The 23,889-nt window shown below is 37.2% G+C and overlaps 1 protein-coding gene across 1 annotated transcript in view; it reads left to right on the top strand.

The window, feature by feature from the left end:
* The first annotated feature begins 1,206 nt into the window (after positions 1 to 1,206).
* LOC126967279 (transcription factor Sox-21-like) overlaps positions 1,207 to 23,889 on the top strand; it is a 75,766-nt gene continuing 53,083 nt past the window's right edge. Inside the window, exons 1-2 of the mRNA XM_050811755.1 lie at positions 1,207 to 1,398; positions 16,411 to 16,652. Coding sequence (XP_050667712.1) covers positions 1,394 to 1,398; positions 16,411 to 16,652 — 247 coding nt within the window. The 5' untranslated portion in view covers positions 1,207 to 1,393. The remainder of the gene's footprint in view (positions 1,399 to 16,410; positions 16,653 to 23,889) is intronic.

The following is a 23,889-nucleotide window of genomic DNA, read 5'->3' as shown; positions in this document are numbered from 1 at the left end:
ATAAGTATCTAAGTATTGTTTTATTGTAAATGAATATATTATTATTTTAATATTTTATGACAAATAATAAAATTTGACGACAAAATTTATAGACGATGCAGGACTGTAACCCGCGCGACCTCTGTTTTCAAATTTAATTTGTGTAATTAATTCTAGAAGTGAGGGTTATCACTTTAAAAATAATAAATTATTTGTTTATGGTATGTACGTAGGTAGGTCTATCTTTTATCTATGTATCTATTAATAATGTAAAATGGTTTTATAAAAATGTAATGAAAAAAAATAGGAACATTTTTTTTATTTTGATGGTATGGAATTAGACTTGACTTAGTTGTGAGGAAAATATGCCTATTATTGCAACTGAATTGGTTCGAAATTAAAAATACCTATTAAGTTAAATTTTAAGTAGGTAACTGAACAGTTACATAGCTTCTATGAACAAGAAGATAATACCTAGGTATATAGAGTCTACTTTTGTGTGAAAAATTGATAAAATGCCAATTTTAACCATGATCTACTACTTACTGCTACCTCTCTAGGTACATTTAGATATTATATAAGGAGGTAATGTGGGTATAGAAAAGATAACTGAAACTTATTGCCTTTTGCGAATTTTAGGTAGGACCTCTGTTATTATTGCCTCTAAATTGTTAAATCAAGTTTTTAGATAAATTACCATCGTGAATACTATAGGTAGGTACATCTAAGAAAGGTCTATATTTTTTTTATTTACTAGGTATTTATTACAGTTCCAAAGACAAATGCGTTGTTTTGTACTAATTAACCAGCTTAAGTACCTAATCCTAATCGAGTGTTATTCATTTGAACACACAAAATATATTTTAATTTATGTGTCATGAACCAGGCTCTTTATAAATCATTACCAAAATTATTTTTAGAAACAATCCCACAAATAAAACAAAAAGGAAAGCATGCATACCACACAACGTGCAACCAATTTGCATTGTGACTCGGCACTCGGCTGGTAAACGCTTACATTCTTATTTCGAATTCGAACAGTCGCTCTCCTTCTGCATAATAATATCCGTAAGGTAATGGCAGTTGCTTGGCCAATGAGAACGCGCGATTCGTTTTCGTGGGCGTCGTAGCCGTTCGCGATTGGTCGGCGTCGCGCTCGTTTTATCACAAGATTTGTCGGCGGCACTCGGAACCGCAGTCGCGCCGCATGATTGTCAATTGACGCCATTGTGACTAGGTACGGACGCGCGCCGGTCGTTGTCGGACAGAATCGTATGACTTGAATGACAATAATCGATCGAATTTGAATATTTAGTTTGCTGTGATTGATTTGTGACGTGTGGGATAGTTTGAGAGGAGTGCGAAAGGCGCCAAAGTGGATCTGGAGTTACACCACCGTGCCAGCGGTCACCTGATGAGGTAAAACTATTGTAAACAATAATAATTATTCTATCTTAACTCTAAACAGGCTAATAAGAATGTGCTACCGTATATTTTGCAAACATAAACCTAATATATTATTAATGTTGTAAAATTACTCAAAATATGTACTCAGTAAGTACCTATTACGGAAAAATTTGTAGTAAAAGATATATATTTAATAATTAGAATTGCAATAGTAATTTGTCTTTTGTTTGCAAGTTAAGCACCTACGAAGGTAAGTGTAGTAAACTGAAGTTAATGAAACTTAAGTTGGTAATTAGGTAGGTACCTACTTTGATGCCAAATATTATGTAAATACTACTAGAAATTTGTGTTTTATATGCTGTGCTACCCGCCTTTATACTTGTAGTAACTTCCAGCTGACTGCCTTGGCAGCTGGAAACTTCCTTGAGAATGTTTTTTTTTATTTATCTCTATTGTAGGTATATTTTATTGGTTCATTCATGCATAATGCTATTCTATTAAATTATTATATTGCTATACTTATGGCACTTTCCTCTCAAACATCATGAATTCATCACAATTGAGCCAAATTTCTTCTGCAGAATAATTCCAGGTCAAGCAACGTAAGAACTTTCAAATCTGGGTTTCTTTGATGGTAGGTGTGCATCGTTGCCCATCGCATCAATACTACTCCAATCCGTGGCCCCGCCGGAATATTATAACCAAGCATTCCATCCACCTGGAACCTCTAGTGACGGTGATACTATTTGGTGACAGCATCCTCGCAGGATCTTCGTCTTAAAATACTACTTCTACTCCTCGGAGACCAGCGATATTTTGTAACTCCTACGCTGTGATATTATAAAGTCAAAATCAAATTCAATTAGGTTTTTAAATCGTCACTATAAATATTTCTTTTAAATTACTGAATTTACCTACCATATGTACGGAAAAAGTTGAGCTCGTGAGACGAACATACAAGAAATTCAACGGCCACTCTTTTCAATCAAATAGAGTATTTTACAATGGCTGTATAATATACAGAACAATTAGTTTGTAAGGTGCTGTATCCAATATATGAGTCATGTTTAAATAATATAAACTATTTCATAAAAAGTAGTAAATAATTAACTGTATAAATATTCATTATCGTATATTGGATGCGTCAACCTTCGTCGTTCATCGTATCGAGGATACTTTGTGAACATGATGGTCGTGATTACTGTCACAATTTATAATCGCATCCAACAAATACAATGATTTATTAACTGTAACAGTTCGACCTGGCACGCGTGGACCAGAAATCGTTATTTACATATTTGAATGAAGGAGACGACCCGGCACACGACGCCGCCGCAAGCAATTCCATTTCATTTATTAACACAGCGGTTCACTTATTTAGTTTGTTTTGAGGTCGTTAGGCATTATGTGAAATATGTGATATAATGAAAATTACCAGTGGGAGGCTCCTTTGCACAGGATGCCGGTTAGATTATGGAACCACAACGGCGGCTCTTTCTACCATGAACCAGTAATGTGTAAGCATTACTGTATTTCGGTCTGAAGGGCGCCGTAGCTAGTGAAATTGGGCAAATGAGACTTAATATCTTCAAGGTGACGTGTGCCGCTGATAATTTTCGGGTTTTTAAATGAACCTCAGCGGCACTGCATTGTAATGAGCAGGGCGTATCAATTACTGAACGTCCTGCTCGTCTCGTCCCTTATTGTTATATTAAAAATACCAGCCCATTACTTTTCATTCACCACTTCCAACAAATTTAATACTTATACGCTATTGCTTGACGGCAGAAAATGGCATCCACCTACCTGTACCCACCTCTCCGGCATTCTGTGGAAAGAAAAGGAAACAATTCAATACATACTGATTAGTTAATTAACTGCTCTAACAAATTAATGTCTACAAATTTTGTAGGGAGCAATTCCAAACTAACCAATCATCCCCACCATCTGGATGTGTGGCGGTCCTCCACAGTGCGGTTTTCAAGGAGCTTTCTTCCACGTACTGTAGTAGTTGAAAAAGTACAAGGCTGTGGAATGAACTTCTTTGTGCGGTGTTTCCGGGACGATACGACATGGGTACCTTCAAAAAAGCGCGTACACCTTCCTTAAAGGCCGGCAACGCTTCTGTGATTCCTCTGGTGTTGCAAGAGATTGTGGGCGGCGGTGATCACTTAACAACAGGTGACCCGAACGCTCGTTTGTCCTCCTATTCCATAAAAAAAAAACCAAAACTGATAGAAGGAAAAACAACACCGATCATAGGTTCTTAAATTCTTGGGTTCTGTATCAAAATGATGTGGTAAAAAATATTGTAGTTGATAGAGCTTTAGTCAGAGATTATAATTATACCACTCTTATTACAAGGTAGTGCACCGTTTTCAAGAAAATAACGAAAAAAAAAATCTGACCTAAAACGGGATTGTTTGTTTTGAATTCTTAGACACAATATTAATATAAAATGGGTAGGTATTAATATATTATTGCAGAGCGAATATATTCTTTCCCCCTTATTCATAATGGTCCGCTAACTTAAAATAGCCGCTAAGGAGTGTTTTTTCTCATTCTGACTTAGGTCAATAGAAGAAGACAGAGTTAGAATTAGCAATGCTTTAAGTTAGCAGACTATTATGTATAGGGGGTTTATGTTTATAATGTATAAACCTTTAAAGATTTTGATAAATTGAATAAAATGCGATTTTAAAAAAAAATTGTCGTTTTAAGAAGTTCTTTTATTTTCAAAAATGTTTGACTTATTACAATAATGGAATCGCGTAAGTTATGAAAATAATACCTTTATTGATGATAAGTACTTATAAGATAGAAAAAATTAAAGATAGGATCAATGTGTCATATATATGTTAAGCATATATTAAAATATAGGTATATTATAAATTCAACACGGGTAAAGTTAATTAAAAATTATAATTAAGGTAAAACGCAATCAAATAATTACACTCAATTAATTGCTTAATGTAAGTAATATTTTTCACGTCTAAGAAGCAATTAAAGGTAAGCATAGTACTTTAGATAAAGGATTGGTCTCCGCTGCGCTCACACTAGTTACCGCACTACCTATGAATAATAGCTTTTTTATTACGGCAACTATTAGATGCTTGTGTGCGTGGCATATTGACATTCAATGGTATCTTTCAAATTTTGTAACAAACGCTTCGTTTTATTTTACATTGAAATTAATAAAATACCTACTGATGATATGTGATCCCAGTGTCTTTCTTATTTTTTGAAGTTTTGTAGTAGGTAAGTTTTACTACGGAATCCGGTACTTTAGTTTCAATTATTAACAAAGAATAACAGAACATATGGCACGTCAACGTCACACATTGTTCGAGACTGGCTCGAATACGCCCACTTGGACGTAGTATTAGTTGCCGCACCTTGCGACTACGCCTGCGGTTTCTAGTTGGACCAATCCTTAATCTAAGCATTGCACCTATTATTGGAACATAGGTATATAAGATATCTATATTGGTCAATGTCCCTTTCTAAATTACTGAAGCCTCTAAACGGTTAGTCATTCATATTTAAAAGGCATTAAAGTGCTTGCATACATGTATACTTACTTATTGCAAAATAAAAAACGGAACGACCGCTAAGTAAGTTACAAGGTTACTTATATCTTCAAGTCGTAGATACGGAACCCTGTTAGCGAAGTATTTCTTGTAATCATGAAAGGCAGCACGACGCGTTACTACATACAGCCTCTGATAATACAGATTTAAAAAAAATAGGGACAATAAGTCGTATGGAAAAGGAGGACATAGAGGACGAGCGAGATGTCACCTGGTGTTAAGTGATCACCGCGGCCCATTTCTCATGGAACACCAGGGGAATCACAGGGGCGTTGCCGGCCTTTAAGGAGGGTATGCGCTTATTTTGAAGGTACCCATGGCGTATCGTCCCGGAAACACTGCACAAGGAAGTGCATTCCACAGATTTGTAGTACGTGAAAGACAGCTCCTTGAAAACCGCACAAATGGTGGAGGATCGCCACACATCTAGATGGTGAGGATGATATCATAATTTGTGGCTAAACAATAAATTCCCATCTGATAGGCAAACATTGAACACAGTTTTAAAAGGCAGGAAAAGTTTCGATAGGTAGGCCGTTACATTTTTCATTTACTTCGTTATCTGATCGTTACATCGTATTTGCCTTATTTTTCTACGTTTGCACGTAATACATATCAATTCTCATTTTAATATGAGGTTGTCTAAATCGTTTCAGCTATTTTGAGGATAGGCAACAACATACAGAAAGGCAAATTTTTTTTTGAAATTGTTACTCTAATTGGAAATAATACCAAATTTTGATTTTACAAAGACGAGACATTTATTGATGTTCTTCTAATCCTTTTCTGTCTTTTATATAACCCCGTTCAGGAATATAAGTACATACATTGTTCACGGACTAGTAAAAAAATAAGGACTCCGTGTCACCATGTCATAACAGTGTAGCACTAAACAAGTCGATTAACGTGTAAATACATAGCCGCACGCACACACTTACACTACTACAGGCCGATAGGCGGCCATTATGAGAATTGTCATCGTCTGTGACAGATCAGTTTGCGTCTCAATAAGATATTTTAAAAATTCCGTCGTGCGTTGTGAAAACGATACTATATAAGTATCTGTGGCCATATATGATTATTTAAAATTGTGTAACTAGTATCCCCCGTAACCGCACACACACTAGTATAACGGTGCTTCACTTGCTAATATCATGGCGCGGCGTCCTTCTTTTTTTACTCGTCCGTGACACTGTTAAGTCTTTCGAAAAGTCTATACTCTATGGTCTTAAGAAGCATTGTTTACAGTACTATAATGCCGCCAAAAAGCACAGTTGTGTTGGTACCACAGACAACTAAATCTATGTTGGTATTGTAGGTTTATAGAAATATTGGATATATAGGTAACAACAACCTGTATAGCCAAGTGGTTACCGATCCTACCTACTAAGCTAGAGGTCCCTGGTTCGAATTCCGGTAGGTGCAAGCATTTATATGATGAATATAGATGTTTGTTTCCGAGTCATGGATGTTTAAATGTATTTATGTATGTTAATATGAATATATGTATGTTTAAGTAAGTATACTGTATTAAATATATCATTGTCTTGTAACCCATAACACAGGCTATATATGCTTAACTTGGGGCAAGATAGTTTGTGTAAAAAGTGTGTCAATATTAGTATTATTATTATTATATAGGTATATTTACGTAGTATATACTATATAACATACATAATATTTTCATGTTAAATCATTAGGCTAAACTTATTAATGACAACTTAAAAAAACAATTTGTCAATGTAATTTGCCAAGATGCTGTCTGGTATATTTTGTGATTTTATATTTTCGCGCGTTGGCTGTATGGGTGTACCTTTGCCATTGGAAGGAAAAATGAAACCACTCACCAGGGATAAGTACCTATGTATACAACACATTTCCCGCCCATTTAAGCGGCAATTTCTTGTGGTATTTGTTTGTTTATTAGTAAATTAAATTACCTAGTATAAAAAATATTGCATGCGATACGTTGTATACCTAACTAGGTCATAAAACGCTCGTGGCGTCCTTCATTACGATGCAACGCCACTCGCGTTTTTTGATCTTCTTTATACGACTAGACCAGTGGGAGGCTCCTTTGCACAGGATGCCGGCTAGATTATGGGTACCACAACGGCGCCTATTTCTGCCGTCAAGCAGTAATGTGTAAGCATTACTGTGTTTCGGTCTAAAGGGCGCCGTAGCTAGTAAAATTACTGGGCAAATGAGACTTAACATCTTATGTCTCAAGGTCACAAGCGCAGTTGTAGTGCCGTCAAAATTTTTCCAAAAAAATAATCCTGAATGGGACTGCATTGTAATGGGCAGGGCGTATCAATTACCATCAGCTGAGCGTCCTGCTCGTCTCGTCCCTTGTTTTCATTAAAAAAAACAACTGTTGCATAAAATAATATAGTGTGTCTCAGTATCAACTGAGCCATAAAATACAATTCTTTTTTCCATTCCATTCGTTTCATTACAACTGGATTGAGATGCTTTTAAAATTGGTTTGGGTCAAAAGTGCTCGTCGCAGGAGAACCGTATCTTGTGCGCTAGGCCTCTGTAGAGTGACAGAGAGAAAAACAAACGCGCATCAAATCGATCTGTCACCAGTTCAACGACTGCTTTGTCTGTTTGTCTCCTCAAGGACGTGTTGTTCTCAGCTTTACTATTTATGTGTTTTTTATAGTGGAGACTTATCGACGTCTTATAAAGCTCTGTCGTTTTATTAAAATTCTTGGTTGTTTATTCTAAAAATACGAGATTATTAATTATTGTTGATCAAAAGAAATGTTGTATTTTATTTGATTTACGCGAGTGTTACAAATTTAAATAAAACACTTTTAAAGGATTAAAACTAGGGCTTCCAATCACGCGCCATATTCTAATCCCGCGAGATGCGGGATTCCAGCCGCGGGATCCGCGGGAATTGCGGGACTGAAAAAAAGCGTGCATGCGATGCAAAATAGGATAATAGTTATTAACTAAGTTTAATGATACATCCTTTTAAGGGTTTGTAACACAAGTGTGGAAGCAGAAAGGGTATTTTCTGCTGCAGGCTATATCGCATCTAAAATACGCAGTAGTTTGGCAGACGACGTTTGTACATGTGTTTCCTTCGCAAACATTTTCAGTTAAGATTAAAAGCTGACAAACTTAATAATTTATCAGTTTAAAATGTGTTTTTTTTGGTTGATTTTTTAATTTTGCTTTGTGTATTTTTTGAAAACGATTTGTTTTGTTTTGATTTGCTTTTTATTCCGAATTTGTTATTGTTTTTTTTGTGAAAAAAATAGTATAATTTGATTGATCTCATTTTAATAGTAATATGTACGTAAATAAATGTGGAGTTGATAAATTCATTGTTTTAAAATGTGCATATTTTCAATATGCGGGATCCCACAAATACCGAGATCCCGCGGGATTGAAAATTCGTAGTCCCGCAAATGCCGAGATTGAATACAGGCCGCGGGATTGGAAGCCCTTATTAAAACGCGTGTAATTAATTGTAACTGTGTTTTAAGAAGACGAAAGTCCCCCTGAAAACGACGAAGATTATAACGACAGATTAACTAAAATAATAATAAAAATGTAAGTTTTACGCAAAACATATCTAAAAACACAGTTACAATCGTTTAATCGCGTTTTAATCCTTTAAAAGTGTATGTAGAAAAGAAGTGTATTTTGTTTAAATGAGCAATTTAACTTGGGACTTTTGAAAGCGTATAGTTTATAGATTGTTTAAATTGTCAATGTATAATTACTATTCCGTACAGAAGCGCAACGAATGTACTTGCTTTTAATACTGTTAAATCGTTTCTGTTGCTGGCCTAAAATGAATTAGCTATACCAACATCATACAGTCGTGGAAACATTGAAGATGGAAGTTGGTTCTACACTCTGGTCGTACAGGAAAGAAAGACAACAAGTTTTTTTATATCAAAGGGGGTAAGAGGTTCACGGGATGGAGAGTCGTGAGGCAACCGCCCATGGATATCCGCAACAACAGGTGTCAAGAGATTTTAAGGTGAAGTGAACTTCTTTTCTTGAAGTTCTCTAAGTCGTAATCAACCGGTAATTGATTCAACAAAGTAACTGTGCGAGGCAAAAAAATTCTGTAATCTTCTACTTAACTTCTTCTTTTTTTTTAATGTTAATATCTTACCACTCGCAATAAAGACTATTTATATCATGAACCCTATTTGAATCTAAGTGGGTCAACAACAAATATTCATCTAATTATTTTAGCTTCTTCTTCCTTAAGTGCCGGCAACGCTCCTGTGACTCCTCTGGTATTGCAAATTATATATATATATATATAAGTAATGTGTGTTTTGGAGGTATCCAGGAAATTGTGAAAAGCTGCCTTTTCGCAAGAATGTCTTTCGCCCTTTTATATTAGTCGTTGCTTCCAATAAGATTTTGGCGCCAATTGGATCCACTACATCTTAGGTATAAGCCGGTTACAAAGGATAGGTATGACTTAATGACGGAAGTGATCACCTCTCGTATATTAATTCACAACTATATATTTATATACCTTAGATGTAGTTGATTCATATTTTGAAAGTTAGGATATCATCCCCACCATCTGGATGTGTGGCAGTCTTCCACAGTGCGGTTTTCAAGGAGCTTTCTTCCACGTACCTACTACAAAGCTGTGGAATGAACTTCCTTGTGCGGTGTTTCCGGGACGATACGACATGGATACCTTCAAAAAAAGCGCGTACAACTTCCTTTAAGGCCGGTAACGCTCCTGTGATTCCTCTGGTGTGGTAAGAGAATGTGGGATGCGGTGATCACTTCACACCAGGTGACCCATACGGTCGTTTGTCCTCCTTTTCCATAAAAAAAAGAAATAATCCAAACTTATTACGTATTACTTTACGAATAAGCAAATAAAATTTGAAAAACAAAATTTTATTAACGATGCGGGATTCGAACCCACGACATCCGGCGTTCCGTGCCGGTGCTCTATCCAACTGAGCTAACCGTTCGAGTACCGCCTCGTTATAAAATTCTGTTTGCTTTGTTCACCTCTCAGGTTGTGGCATCATTCATCAGTGGCACGGAACGCCGGAGGTCGTTGGTTCGAATCCCGCATCGTTCATAAAATTTTGATTTTCAAATTTTATTTGTGTATTAATCCTAGAAGTGAGGGTTATCACTTTAAAATCATAACATATTGTTTATGAATAAGAGTTGTTGAAGCACTGAATCTCGAACAGCGAAATATAATTGTAAACCCTGGCCTCGACGAGATCTACTTGCTATCATATATATTTTTAGTACTTTATTCTTCATTTCTCAAAGAAATCCATGTCTCAATTGGCAAAGACTCAATTAGGCACATTGAAGCCTCAATCAAGCCTCAATCTGTAACTTTACAGCACCCACAATAAACTTTTTATTATTTCTACGCGTTTACAATGGCGGCGGGCCTTTGATCGCACCCATGTTTTATATTATTATTAATTACTCGAACCCTTCATCAGAAACTGGTAATTTTATCCGTCACTTTGATTTCACACTTACACCTAATCCAACATGCGAAATTTTTAACACTTCCTCTTAATAAGCACATAAAAAATGAACCAGTAGGTATTCACGTTTATTTATTCGCACAATTTCTGATTGAAAGAAGCACAACTGAAAAGTCATAAAACGATAAAAAGCGTAAAGTACGACCCCTATCACACCACTCTGCGCCTGTCATCTTGAGGCACCGGCTCCCACGCTTCAATCCAGAGCACAGCAGCATATGTGTAATAAACATTTACCAGTGGGTGGCTCCTTTGCACAGGAAGCCGGCTAGATTATGGGTACCACAACGGCGCCTATTTCTGCCGTCAAGCAGCAATGTGTAAACATTACTGTGTTTCGGTCCGAAGGGCGCCGTTGCTAGTGAAATTACTGGGCAAATGAGACTTAACATTTTATGTCTCAAGGTGACGAGCGCAATTGTAGTGCCGCTCAGAATTTTGGGTTTTTCAAGAATTCTGAACGGCACTGCATTGTAATAGGTAGGGCGTATAAATTAGCATGAGGTGAATACCCTGCTCGTCTCGTCCCTCATTTTCATTAAAAAATCTGATGAAAATAAGACGAAAATCTGCTCGTTATGGGAGACTTAAATGCTAAGATTGGACAAGTTCTTACCACTACAAAAATTTATTTTTTATTATTCCCGTAAGGACTCTTGCGCGTATCTTATGTTAAGTCTCATTTGCCCAGTAATTTCACTAGCTACGGCATCCTTCTGACCGAAGCAGTAGCAGTAATGCTTACACATTACTGCTTCACGGCAGAAATAGGCGCCATTGCGGTACCCATAATCTAGCCGGCTTCCTGTGCAAAGGAGCCTCCCACTGGTAGAAAGTATAAAATTGATTAAGATTACGCAATCCGAATGAATTTCTTGAGCAATATTTATAGTTGGGGTTACCATGTGATAATAAATGAATTAGCAAATCTCTAACACAAATGACGTGATCACCAACCTCGTAACATTAGAAACGTACAAACCAACAGACAAAATAAACAATGATATTTGGTGTAAGTATCATCTTCAGAGACTGCCGCACATTTACTCAGTTGCTTAACACTTATGGTTTAACTTAGAGATACCTACTCACCTTGTACTTGTATTGATACATCACTCAACAGTTAGCGAACACCTTTCAGTGTAGGTACTTAAACTTGTAGTAAATTATTCTATGTACAATAAGTATTCTAAGATATATTTATTGAAACAAAACAAATTTATAATTTTAAGGCATTACCGCTCGGGATTTTTAATTTTGTTATTCATGATTTCAAGTATGGGCTGGGTGTTTCTTATCAATTCTTCTCTCCATGTCAAAGCCCCTTTTCGAACTGATGTAACTTCTAAATAAATATACAGGTAGTTAAAGATATTAAGCAAGAGCTTATAAGGCAATTACCTGATTCCTGCCGCCGAATTCCACCTTCGCACGCCACGCCACAAGTTAGGATATCATCCTCACCATCTGGATGTGTGGCGGTTTTCAAGGAGCTTTCTTCCACGTACTACAAAGCTGTGGAATGAACTTCCTTGCGCGGTGTTTCCGGTACGATACGACATGGGTGCCTTCAAAAAAAGCGCGTACACCTTCCTTAAAGGCCGGCAACGCTCCTGTGATTCCTCTGGTGTTGCAAGAGATGTGGGCGGCGGTGATCACATAACAACAGGTGACCCGTACGCTCGTTTGTCCTCCTATTCCATATAAACAAAAAAAACAGTAGCGGTTTCCGTATAACGAGTTTTTACGACCTAGTGATTCGTATTAATAATAATAATTAACGTGATTAATTCGTAACAAGTAATTCCAATTGTTTGCCTAGTTTTACTATTTTATTATGGTTTTGAAAACACTAATAGAATATTACAATTTTGTAATAGCACAATTGGCACACGTGCAGAGGTAGGTACGCGAAGGTAATTATGAACTGTATAAATCATTATAAGTTTAACAGTATAGAAATATGTATGTGGGAAATCTTCGCGTAATACGGGGTAGAAGATGTTTAATTTAATATAAAAACGCGTTATAAGGAGCCGGCGTTATAGAGACTATTGGTATATTTATATTCTATTCTAATATTTGGCTTTAGCGTATGTGGTATAACCAATTCTCTTGGCACTGAATGCGCCTTTATTCCTGATTTATATAGGCTATGTATTAACTATGCAACTGTAGTACGCTTAACTTAAAACTTAATTAACTTTCACACCACCATTAGTGTCCTACCATAAAAATGACCTAAAACACAATTGTTATAATCCCCAATTGAGGACTTAATTTTCAAAATTGCCATAACTCAACAAATTCCTGAATAAATATGAAAAGATCTGTCTTGGAATATTTACCTCGCTTTGATTTATTTAACCAGTTTTTTCTGGTTACAGTATGATCTTTGCCCGCAACATTCCATCAGAAACCTTTGTCCCTCGGCCCGCCCGACGTGGTAATACCCAAAGCAAATATCTACTAATAATTTTGACGAATACGTCCGACTGTGCAAGGCTTCGACGCTAATAGCTTAGACAAAACACCGGCTCGTCTGTGTACCGCCTTAAGTAGGTTTACAGTAGTTGTGATAATCTTTGTTTGCTGGTCGTTTGTGCAAGTCTTACAGGCTTACTCGAGGACACAATGTGTTGTCATATGTCACTAGCTGCTGCCCGCGATGTCGTCTGCTTGGACGCTGTAAAGTAGCAAAAATACTTTGCCTGCACCGTTTTCTTTGGTTAATGGTTTATCCGCAATCAGCCTCATAAGTGAATAGGGGTTTCGTGGACTTAGTTTCGCACCAACGTCTCTATTCTCCAAGAACTTGGCATAAAACCAGTGGGAGGCTCCTTTGCACAGGATGCCGGCTAGATTATGGGTACCACAACGCCGCATGTGTCTGCCGTGAAGCAGTAACGTGTAAGCGTTACTGTGTTTCGGTCTGAAGGGCGCCGTAGGTAGTGAAATTACTGGGCAAATGAGACTTAACATCTTATGTCTCAAGGTGACGAGCGCATTTGTAGTGCCGATGCCGCTCAGAATTTTTGGGGTTTTTCAAGAATCCTGAGCGGCACTGCATTGTAATTGGACAGCTAAACGTTCAGCTCGTCTCGGTTCTCCCTTATTTTCATAAAAAAAAACAACGCCTTTCGATGTTAGTGTAGAGTCGCATTCTTAAGTTCTTCGGACACGTCTCCCAACGAGAGAGTGAGTCCATTGAGCGCCTTGTCGTGCAGGGCAAAGTGGATGGCCCCAGAGGTCGAGGAAGGTCGCACGTTGCGATGGACGACCAAATTAAGTCTACTGTAGGCGGTCCATTGAACGAGTGTACCAAACTGTCGGCCAGCAGGGAAAAGTGGCGAATGCTCGTGGGTCGAACCAAATCTGCTCCAAAAGATGTCTCTTCGTGATGACCACGACCGCTCTGCCTCTTGGCACGAAAAGGAAGAAAAAGAATATTGTTATCAAACGAACTCTCCCACGTAAAAGAAGAAAAAGAATATCTTTATCAAACACACCCTCCCACGAAAAGAAAGAAAAGTATATAGTTATCAAACAAATGCTCCCACGAAAAGGAAGAAAAAGAATATCTTTATCAAACAAACTCTCCCAGGAAAAGGAAGAAAAAGAATATCTTTATCAATCAAACTCTCCCACGAAACGGAAGAAAAAGATTATCGTTACCAACGAACTCTCATTATTTTATATTGTTTTTTGAACTATAATAATTATTTATATTTGCGCCGTACTGAGATAGATGCACCCTTATACGTGAGTCAACTGTCTTCTTTTATCACGTGATAGTGTGTATTTAGCTATCACGTTCACTCCAAGTCTTCTTTCACTGCTATAATGTACTCTTAAATTAAGGATTGGTCTCCGCTGCGCTCCAGCTAGATACCGCAGGCGTAGTCGCAAAGTGCGGCAACTAATACTATGCCCAACTTGAATAACGTGTGACGTTGATGTGCCACATGTTCTGTTAAACTTTGCTAATAATTGAAACCACAACCGGGTTGCGTAGTAAAACTTGGTAAATGTAATACTACAAGAAATAAGAAAGACATTGGGATCACATATCATCAGAAAGTATTTTGTATTTTAATAATTTCAATGTAAAATAACACGAAGCTTATGTTACAAAATTTTAATGATGACATTGAGTGTCAAGATGCCACGCACACAAGCATCTAATAGTTGCCTTAATCAAAAAGTTATTGTTTTAAGGTATGGTATCTAGTTGGAGCACAGCTTAAATCTAAGATTGTACTTTATAATCTTGCAATAAAATATTATTTATACGAAGAGTTGAGTCACGAATTTTCCAAGATCAAAATAAATATAGGAAAGGATTTGCAGAAGGGACAGCTTACTGTCAGTGCAGTTGAGTTGTAGAAAGTATTTGCTGAGTCAGAGAATACCTTCTTAATATATTGTATAATGTAGGATGTTGTTCAACTGAAGTGATCTCTATGTTGAGACCTAGTCCACACACAGTCCGTCAAAGTAGGTACACTTCATATAAGTTTTAAGTGGCTTTACTCTCATTTTTTTAAATAACGGACGAGAGGAGCAGGACGTACGCTGATGGTAATTGATACGTCCTACCCATTGCAATGCAGTGCCGCTCAGGATTATTGAAAAACCCAAAAAATCTGAGCGACACTACAATAATTGTACTCGTCACCTTGAGACATAACATTTTAAGTCTCATTTGACCAGTAATTTCACTATCTACGGCGCCCTTCAGACCGAAACACGGTAATTTTTACACATTACTGCTTCACGGCAGAAACGGTTGTGGTACCCATAATCTAGCCGGCATTCTGTGCAAAGGAGCCTCCGACTGAAAATAGTGACTATATCAATACACACTGTCAAAATTGCGTAACTATTCTGATTTATGACATACAAACAGCTCGCTGTCAGACAACGGGACGGACAGTGGAGTCTTTGTAACAGGATTTCAAACACCACGTGTCACTCAAATCTTAAAATCTGAAAAACACTTTAATTACGTCATTAAAAGGGGAGATCGAGCCAATCAGAAACATGCTGCGTGTTATAAGCAGCCAATTTGCGTGGCTCGTCTTCCACTCATATCTTCCGCTCCTGTGCGCCCAGTAATTGTCGCGATATTAAAAGTTGCTTTTGTAAACACGTGATACACCTGTGTGGGGGGTGGGGGGGTGGTGGCAGCGGAGGACAAAACAGGATTCGTTTTCGAAGGGGTTGCTTTAAAGGTCCTCGGATATTTTATGATTGTCTCGTCAACTAATGGATTGCAAGAACCATTCATAGTTAATAGATTTTATTTATGATTTTTTTATGTAAATAAGGGACGAGACGAGTAGGACATTCAGCTGATGGTAATTAATACCTTACCCATTACAATAAAGTGCCGCTCAAGATTCTAGAAGAACCCAAAAATTCTGAGCGGCACTACAATTTCGCTCGTCACCTTGAGACATAAGATGTTAAGTCTCATTTGCCCAGTAATTTCACTAGCTACGGCGCCCTTCACACCGAAACACAGTAATGTTTACACAATACTGCTTCACGGTAGAAATAGGTGCCGTTTTGGTACCAATAATTTAGCCGGCTCCTGGTACTGGTAAAACAGATGTCATTGACCACATAATTTCTATACTTATGTGGTCAATAAGTATTGAAATCTGCCGAAAGTCGACCTATCCCATCAGCCCCACCTATATTCGCTTGAATGATGTTTAAGTATCTATTTTTATCTCAAGTCTTTGATAATTTATACGTCAATATAGTCTCTTGTGTGCGTGTATTCCTCAAAATACAGGTTTGTTCTAAACATAATTATTAGGGATTTCTGCCAAATAACGTCTAATTCAATAAATTTTCTGAACTATTTTCAGGCTTGTATTAAAACTGTGATTGTGTATTTCCAGTGCCGCTGGTGCGATGTGCGATCGCGGCAGCTACGGCAGCACCATGGGGCACTTCTCAATGGGCCCCATGAGCATGAGTCTCGGCATGGACGCCATCAGCGCCATGAACCAGCAGAAGAAGAGCCCCGAGGAACATATCAAGCGGCCAATGAACGCGTTCATGGTCTGGTCCAGACTACAGAGGCGGAAAATCGCGCAGGATAATCCCAAAATGCATAATTCAGAGATATCTAAAAGATTAGGTGAGTAATATATTAACATACTAGCTTGAAGGGCAAATGTATATTGTACCAGTGGGAGGCTCCTTTGCACATGATGCCGGCTAGATTATGAGTACCACAACGGCGCCTATTTCTGCCGTAAAGCAATAATGTAAAAATTATTGTGTTTCGGTCTGAAGGAGCGCCGTAGCTAGTGAAATTACCTACTGGGCAAATGAGACTTAACCTCTTATGTCTCAAGGTGACGAGCGCTATTGTATATATTGTTATACCTACCTACATCTCTTTGTAAACCTTTAAAATATTTTCCTTTGTAACTTGATTAGATTTAAGATGAATAGCCGACTGTAAATGGATTCTATAATCAAACGGAGCTTCATTCAAACATTATTTCTTACAAAACCTAATTTATCTCGGCATACTTTTTATAGATTAACACTAAGCCGATACTGAGTCATTACAACACAAATATTTAAATGTTAACAGAACGAAAATGCGCTAACAAAAAGGTAAAACGACACAAAAACGCATAAAATCGCGAAGTTAAAAATGAGACCGCAATCAACTGGCAGGAGCTTCACAGCGGGTGGCTGGTGTTGCCCGCCACCGAATTAATCACGATATCGCGCCCGCCAAGCTGGTGTCGGCACCGATCTCAAACACAAAATATGTATGTTCTTTACTCAAACAGTATTTTGTAACGACGCTCCAGCTAGTCTAGTTTGTTAGCATACGGACACCACGGTTGCGCAACCAATCGCCGCTACCTACAAAATTTATAGAGGTCTATAGAGAGATACTCATCTGGTGTCCGTTTGGTTGCGCAAGTAATTTGGTGACGTGACCATCTCGGACGCCTCATGACTCTGGTGTCTGTATGGTGTCTTGTTTTGTATGTTACGGACACCACGGTTGCGCAACCAGTCGCCGCTACCAACAACAAATATATATAGCCCTATAGAGAGTTACTTATCTGGTGTCCGTTTGGTTGCGCAACAGATTGATGGCGCTACCAAATCGGACGCGTCATGACTCTGGTGTATGTATGGTGTCTAGTTTGGTAGCTTACGGATACCTTGGTGTCCCGGTGAAATATAGCACTTACTCTTCCAATCATTGCACTCATTTCTAAAACATTTTCTTTCTTGTTTAAAATGAGCAAAATATTAGACTTTCGATCTGCATAAACAGTTTCTTTTAAATAAAACACATTTAAAGGATTAAAACGCGTGTAATTGTAACTGTGTTTTCATATTTGATTTTTGCGTGAAAGTTATATTTTTTTTAGAGTTTTTTTTACGGTTTTACTGTAGAGATTATTGGATCCCAGGTTTTAGAGAATTTTAAACCTCTTCTCTATTGAAATTTTAAAGATATGATATGATAAAGACGTTTAATAAACCAAACATAATGCAATATGTTGTCAGCTTTTCTCTTTCTCTTTCTATTATATTCTATTTTTTTTTTAACTAAATCTGCTGTGATATTTTTATCTGATGCACAGGGATTTTCAGTGATAAATAAAAATAAAGTAAAATAAATTTAATCAGCGTTTTGGATTTATTTATTCTTAGCAAAAACTACATAGGGATGAAGTATAATATTGAATATAAGAAAGTGCTCCAAAAACCCTAGTGCTCTGTGAACGGCTGGATCACTTGCCGTTGCGTAGAGACGTCCGCGTCGCTTCATTGTGTGTCTTCTACCGCATTTATCACGGAAATTGTTCCATAGAGCTGTTTTACCTGATTACTGCCGCTGAATTCCACCTTCTCAGGACACGCCAAAAATTAGGATATCATCCCCACCATTTGGATGTGTGGCGGTCCTACACAGTGCGGCTTTCTTCCACGTACTAGACAGCTGTGGAATGAGCTTCCTTATGCGATGATTCCGGGACGATACGACATGGGTAACTTGTAAATAAAAGCGCGCACACCTTTAAAGGTCGGCAACGCTCCTGTGAATGTGGGCGGCGGTGATCACTTAACACCCGTACGTTCGTTTGTCCTCTTTTTCTATTAAAAAAATAGTGACTATCACTCCATTCTTGTTAATTCCGCTCTACAGTAAGCAAGCCCACAGTATTGTACAGCACACGCGTAGGCGAGCAACTCCAGGCGGCATTGTAGTATTGTCCCCAACAAACATTGCATGTATTATTCATACTGTGTCTACTGAATACGTTTTGTATCCTGAAATTACGCAGCGACCCTTTTGGACGAGCTTTAAGTGAATGAAATGTTTTTTTAAATTGTTGGATTTTCAAGTGCTCTCGGGCCGGGCGCAAATGAGATGAGAGCGCGTTTCAAACTTTTAAAATTTAAGTGATTAAGGTGCCAGAATTATAATGATTATTCATTTTACGATGTTTTAATTTTAACTGAACTAAATGAATATCCTTGTGTGTTTTTTTGCAGTATTAAAACTCTCAATATTATGTTCTTTAGGAAATCGATCAATATTCCGATATAAGTTAAAAGATACCTAAATTTATTTATTCAAACAAACCAAATCTTATAACTTTATTTTCTAATACTATGATTATATTAAAATAAAACTATCATTGCGGGAAGCGTACCAAGAATACTGGCAGCATTTCCGCATTGGAGAACTAGCCTGATCCGTTGACCGAAATAGCTGCCAGCGCTTGAGTTTCCAGTAGCCCTAATGAGGCCCGAAGATTGTCTCGACAACAAACGGCACAAAGATGTAAGACTCACTGAGACCGACACATTTGCGACGTTTGCTGTCTTCGGCAGTCGAAGCAGCCCCAGCATCAACTGACGTAACTTGGACATAAGAAGGAGCCAGAGTGTCGACGCAAGTCGCGTCCCACACAAGCGCCCTTCGCCGTGCCCAAGCAATCAGGGTCATAAAAAATATGTCTAAAATTTAAAAATCGCGCCAGTGAACCACTAGTGGTCTCCCCGTCTATCGCACTAGTGTTGTACCGCTCGAGATGAGTTAGTTTAATTGTTACATTGAGAACTTGGGAAGATGAATATTTGTAATACAGAATCATTGAGAGCAAAATTTAAAGAAATAAACATCTTGACTGTTGCCTCTCAATATATTCTTGATAATGTTGTATATTCACTTATGTGCCTACGAGTATGTTTGTAAATACTCGTGTACACATAAGTGAATTTGCTATAAACTGTCATAACCATAATGTAAAGTCTAGGAACAGACATAAACTTATAATGCCTACTGCTGGGTTAGCCCAGACTTAGGTCGAAATAGTAAGTCTTTTGTGGGGCGATGTTTTTACTACAATATCCCAGAAAATGCGAACGTCCTCAGTCTATTAAATAATAAGTTTAATTGTACGATATTACTTTGTTACCATATTTTTATGAAAAAAAAAGAAGCCCGCTGAGTTTGTTGCGCCCGTTCTTCTCAGGGCTGAGGCTTATTTTTTGGAATAGGTGGTAGTTTTTTTACTTTCAATAAGTGATTTCAGATCCTATTTTTAATAAAAAAATATTTGAATTTAAATTTATCTTTGCAGCTTTTATATTTTGTGAACGGTCCCCTCCCCAGTCAGAATGTTTCAAAAACATTACTCAATCTACACATAACAGTAACTACAATAAGATGTAATGTTACTTAAGTGATGACTCCAACTTGTGTTACTCCTCACTCCCTCGGGAGTACATGCTGCATTCCCGTTTGATCCATTGTACGCTCGTCGTTTTTCCAAAACACTGACATTTGCCGCTTTGTCGATGAAACAAAGCAAGGAACCTGCATTGTGCTGTACCTGTCGATAATCAACCGTGCCCTTTGTGTGCTGCCATTAATAAATCGACGTACAAAATGCGTTTTGTTTACTCGAGCCGTGCTAATGTCGCCCGACAAATGCGTATGCTTTTTACCGCGGAACACACTGCCGGCTAAAATTACGAGCGAGCGTCAAATTGGTTATTTTTGAAAACACGTTACAGAGAAATTCGACGTGAATCATGTATAATATTAAATATTTATTAAATTTTATAGAAAAAACTACGGATTAAACTCTCCCATTCAACTCATATGTGTAAACTATAATAAAATAATTATATTAGATAAAATTGATATCTTTTCAAATATTAACTTTTATAAAAAACAGGTGTCACTTGATTAGTAACTATGTAATTAGTAGTAAATTCATTATTGTTATTTTTCTAATTAGTTTTTAGCATTAGTTTTTTAGTTTAGTAACGATGTGCATACGTTTAATTTAGATATGTAAATAGTAACACTTATTAATGTTTATCTTATTCGTATATATAAAATTATGTATCTAGTTGGTAAGCATTAATAAATAAATAAGTAAAGTAAAACATAAAGTAGTATTTATAAACATGGCTAAAAAATAGACCATAAACAAAAATTAACTATTTTCGAGAAATGTGACTTTTAATAAAATAATGCCACTAGTACGAATTGTACAAAATTTAATTTCTTCAGTTAGTTCGCTTGTTGCTTTTTTATACAGTTTTGTATATTGGATAAGCTATAAATATATATACATAGTAGAATATAACTAGCATCAGTAGAAAACAGGGTCGCAATTAAAGGCTAAACTCACGACAGAAATTAAACGTCATCAAGGCGAGGTAATTAATACAAATAACAAGTTTCCTCACCTAGCCAACTTGAGTGAAATCAAGCAGCACATTCTCATTCAATAATGCCTACAAAATAATAAATGCTCAGTGTGCTAGAGGATTTCACTTCAAAAATAATTGAAAAAATAGTTAAATAATAATTGTTTTGTGGCATTGAAATTGTATTAACTTTGTGCCTTTTCAACTATCTTTCTATCTTTAAATGCTCCCTCCCGGTCTACCAGAACTTATCGATATTTTCAAAATGACACTTGCTCCAAGGTTTGACATGTTTAATTATTGTAGGTTATATAATAACGGCACAAAACAATGAGGATGACCAAAAAAAATCCTAAACAGTGAGACTAGTATAAAAGAGCACGCAAAGGCTCGTCGTTGAGCTCGCCACGCGCCACGGCCGTGTGTTCGTGTTTATTTTCATCGCTGTCTGATGCATTTACAAGGCAGTAGTCGGTATTCAGTAGTCAGTAGTCACCCCGCGACCTGCTCCATCCACCAACTGTTGGGGGCGTCGCCGGCGCACTAGTTAATATTAATTAAGACGGGGCGTGCTATTGTGCTCGCTGTAATTGCTTTCCATTTATCGACACCGACGTTATAACTATGCGTAAGACGTTTGCTTAGTTTACTTAGTTTGGCTTAACTTCTCCAACTAATTATTAATTTATATGTAAGATACGTGTAGATTTGAGCCTTGTTTAAACTTATTGATTCGGTCGAGTTTTGTTTAAACAGAAGATGGTATAGTGTAATTGTATGTGATATTTAGTTCTAAGTCTGTTTTCTCTTGTCTCTTGTCTCTTTTTATCATTATCATTGTCTTTGCATCAAGTATTCGACTCGGATCATGATGTGACATTAAGTTATGGGACTAATATTTCACTTAACACCAGGTTGACTGTTAGCTTGCTTCGACAGTTATCCTGACAATATCTCTAATCTAAATGGTGAAGTCTATTGCATTTTTAGGGTGCCATAGCCAAATGGCAAAAATCGTAACCCTTATGGATTCGTCATGTCTGACTGTCTGTCCGTATGACAGACAGCCACTTTTTTCCGAAACTACAAGTAAAATACTCTACTGTTGAAATTTGGTAGGTAGATGTATTCTGTAAACCACATTAAGATTTTCACACAAAAAATACTTTAGTTTTAGTTTTTTTATTAAAAATACACTATTATTAAAACATCGATCAAAGTTACAACGAACTTCAAGAACTTTTATATTATGTTACTTGCTGCTACGGAACCCTTCATGGGCGAGTCCGACTCACTTTTGGCCGCCTTTTAATATTAAAACTAAATACTAAATACATACCTTTTTGTTCAGTAACAGCCTATATATATGCACCATTAAAGTGTACATACTTACGTAGATATAAATAACCACCCCGTCATCGTGTAACTCAAGCATTTCGATTCCCGCATGACAAAAACTTAACCCCACTTAATTAAACGAAAATCGATCCACATAACATATGCTCCGACATTAATTTACACCGATTTTCCTCGCCTTTCTTGTGAACTTTTTATTTCGTTTTTTCTTTATGTTTTTGTATTGAATGCAGTAATTAAGATCGAAGCGACAATACCATTGGCCCAATCCGTGTCCGCTCTCATTGGACAATAGGATCTTATAAGTTTTTTGTCAGGAATATCAGGAATATCTAACCATTGTGGAATAGGTAACCATTAATCTATGTTTTTGATAGATTGGGTTCAGGACCCTCCATGCTACTTGTATATTTATTAGATTTTTTACGTCTCAAATTAGTTGGGGACTTCTGTTTTTTTTTGTTTCTTATTTAAAGCCCTTTGGCTTGGCTTGGCTAAAGAGATGGTTTGAAACAAAACCAGAGTATTATGGTTTTAGGGTGAAGAGAAGGTTTCCCGGCTTAGCAAAGAGGAGGTTGGTTGGTTTATCAACTAACAGCCTTTTTCAATTTTCAGTCTTTCTCTTACTTGAGATAAAAAGCGTAACTATCGTTGACTTTTCTGCCTCAATAAACTTATCGATGGTAACTAACTTCATCCGCACACGCTGTCTGTCAATGGGACGTCGTATAGCTTACCAGCGATAGAAGTTTGTATGGAAATTGCAATTCACGCGTCCTAATAATAGGCGATAAGAATGACTTATCGGGTATATTGGGACAGCTTCAGATTATTGCCAGCTAATTACTGACAGTAGAAGGTTGTAATTTACCTCTATCTGTAGATAGTATATTGGGAACGGCCGTAAGGAATGCCTTACCTTAGCAGAATCTTTTGTTTGTTTGTTAACAAATAACGGTATAAATTGAATAAGAGCTGCTAAATTAATTCTGTAAGTTTGTTGGAGATCAAGGGCGTAATGATAATAATAATATTATAACTTGTGAGGAGTGGGTTTACTGTTGAGTTTACCAGCGGGAGGCTCCGTTGCACCGTATGACGGCTAGATTATGGGTACCACAACGGCGCCTATTTCTGCCGTGAAGCAGTAATGTGTAAGCATTGCTGTGTTTCGGTCTGAAAGTCGCTATAGCTAGTGAAATTACTGGGCAAATGAGACTTAACATCTTATGTCTCAAGGTGACGAGCCGCAAAGTGCCGCTCAGAATTTTTGGATTTTGTATAATCCTAAGCGGCACGGCATTGTA

The sequence above is a fragment of the Leptidea sinapis genome, chromosome 12 (assembly GCF_905404315.1).
Source record: "Leptidea sinapis chromosome 12, ilLepSina1.1, whole genome shotgun sequence".
Taxonomy (NCBI): domain Eukaryota; kingdom Metazoa; phylum Arthropoda; class Insecta; order Lepidoptera; family Pieridae; genus Leptidea; species Leptidea sinapis.
The sequence above is the reverse complement of the archived record's forward strand: the minus strand, read 5'-3'. Positions and strand labels throughout refer to the sequence as shown.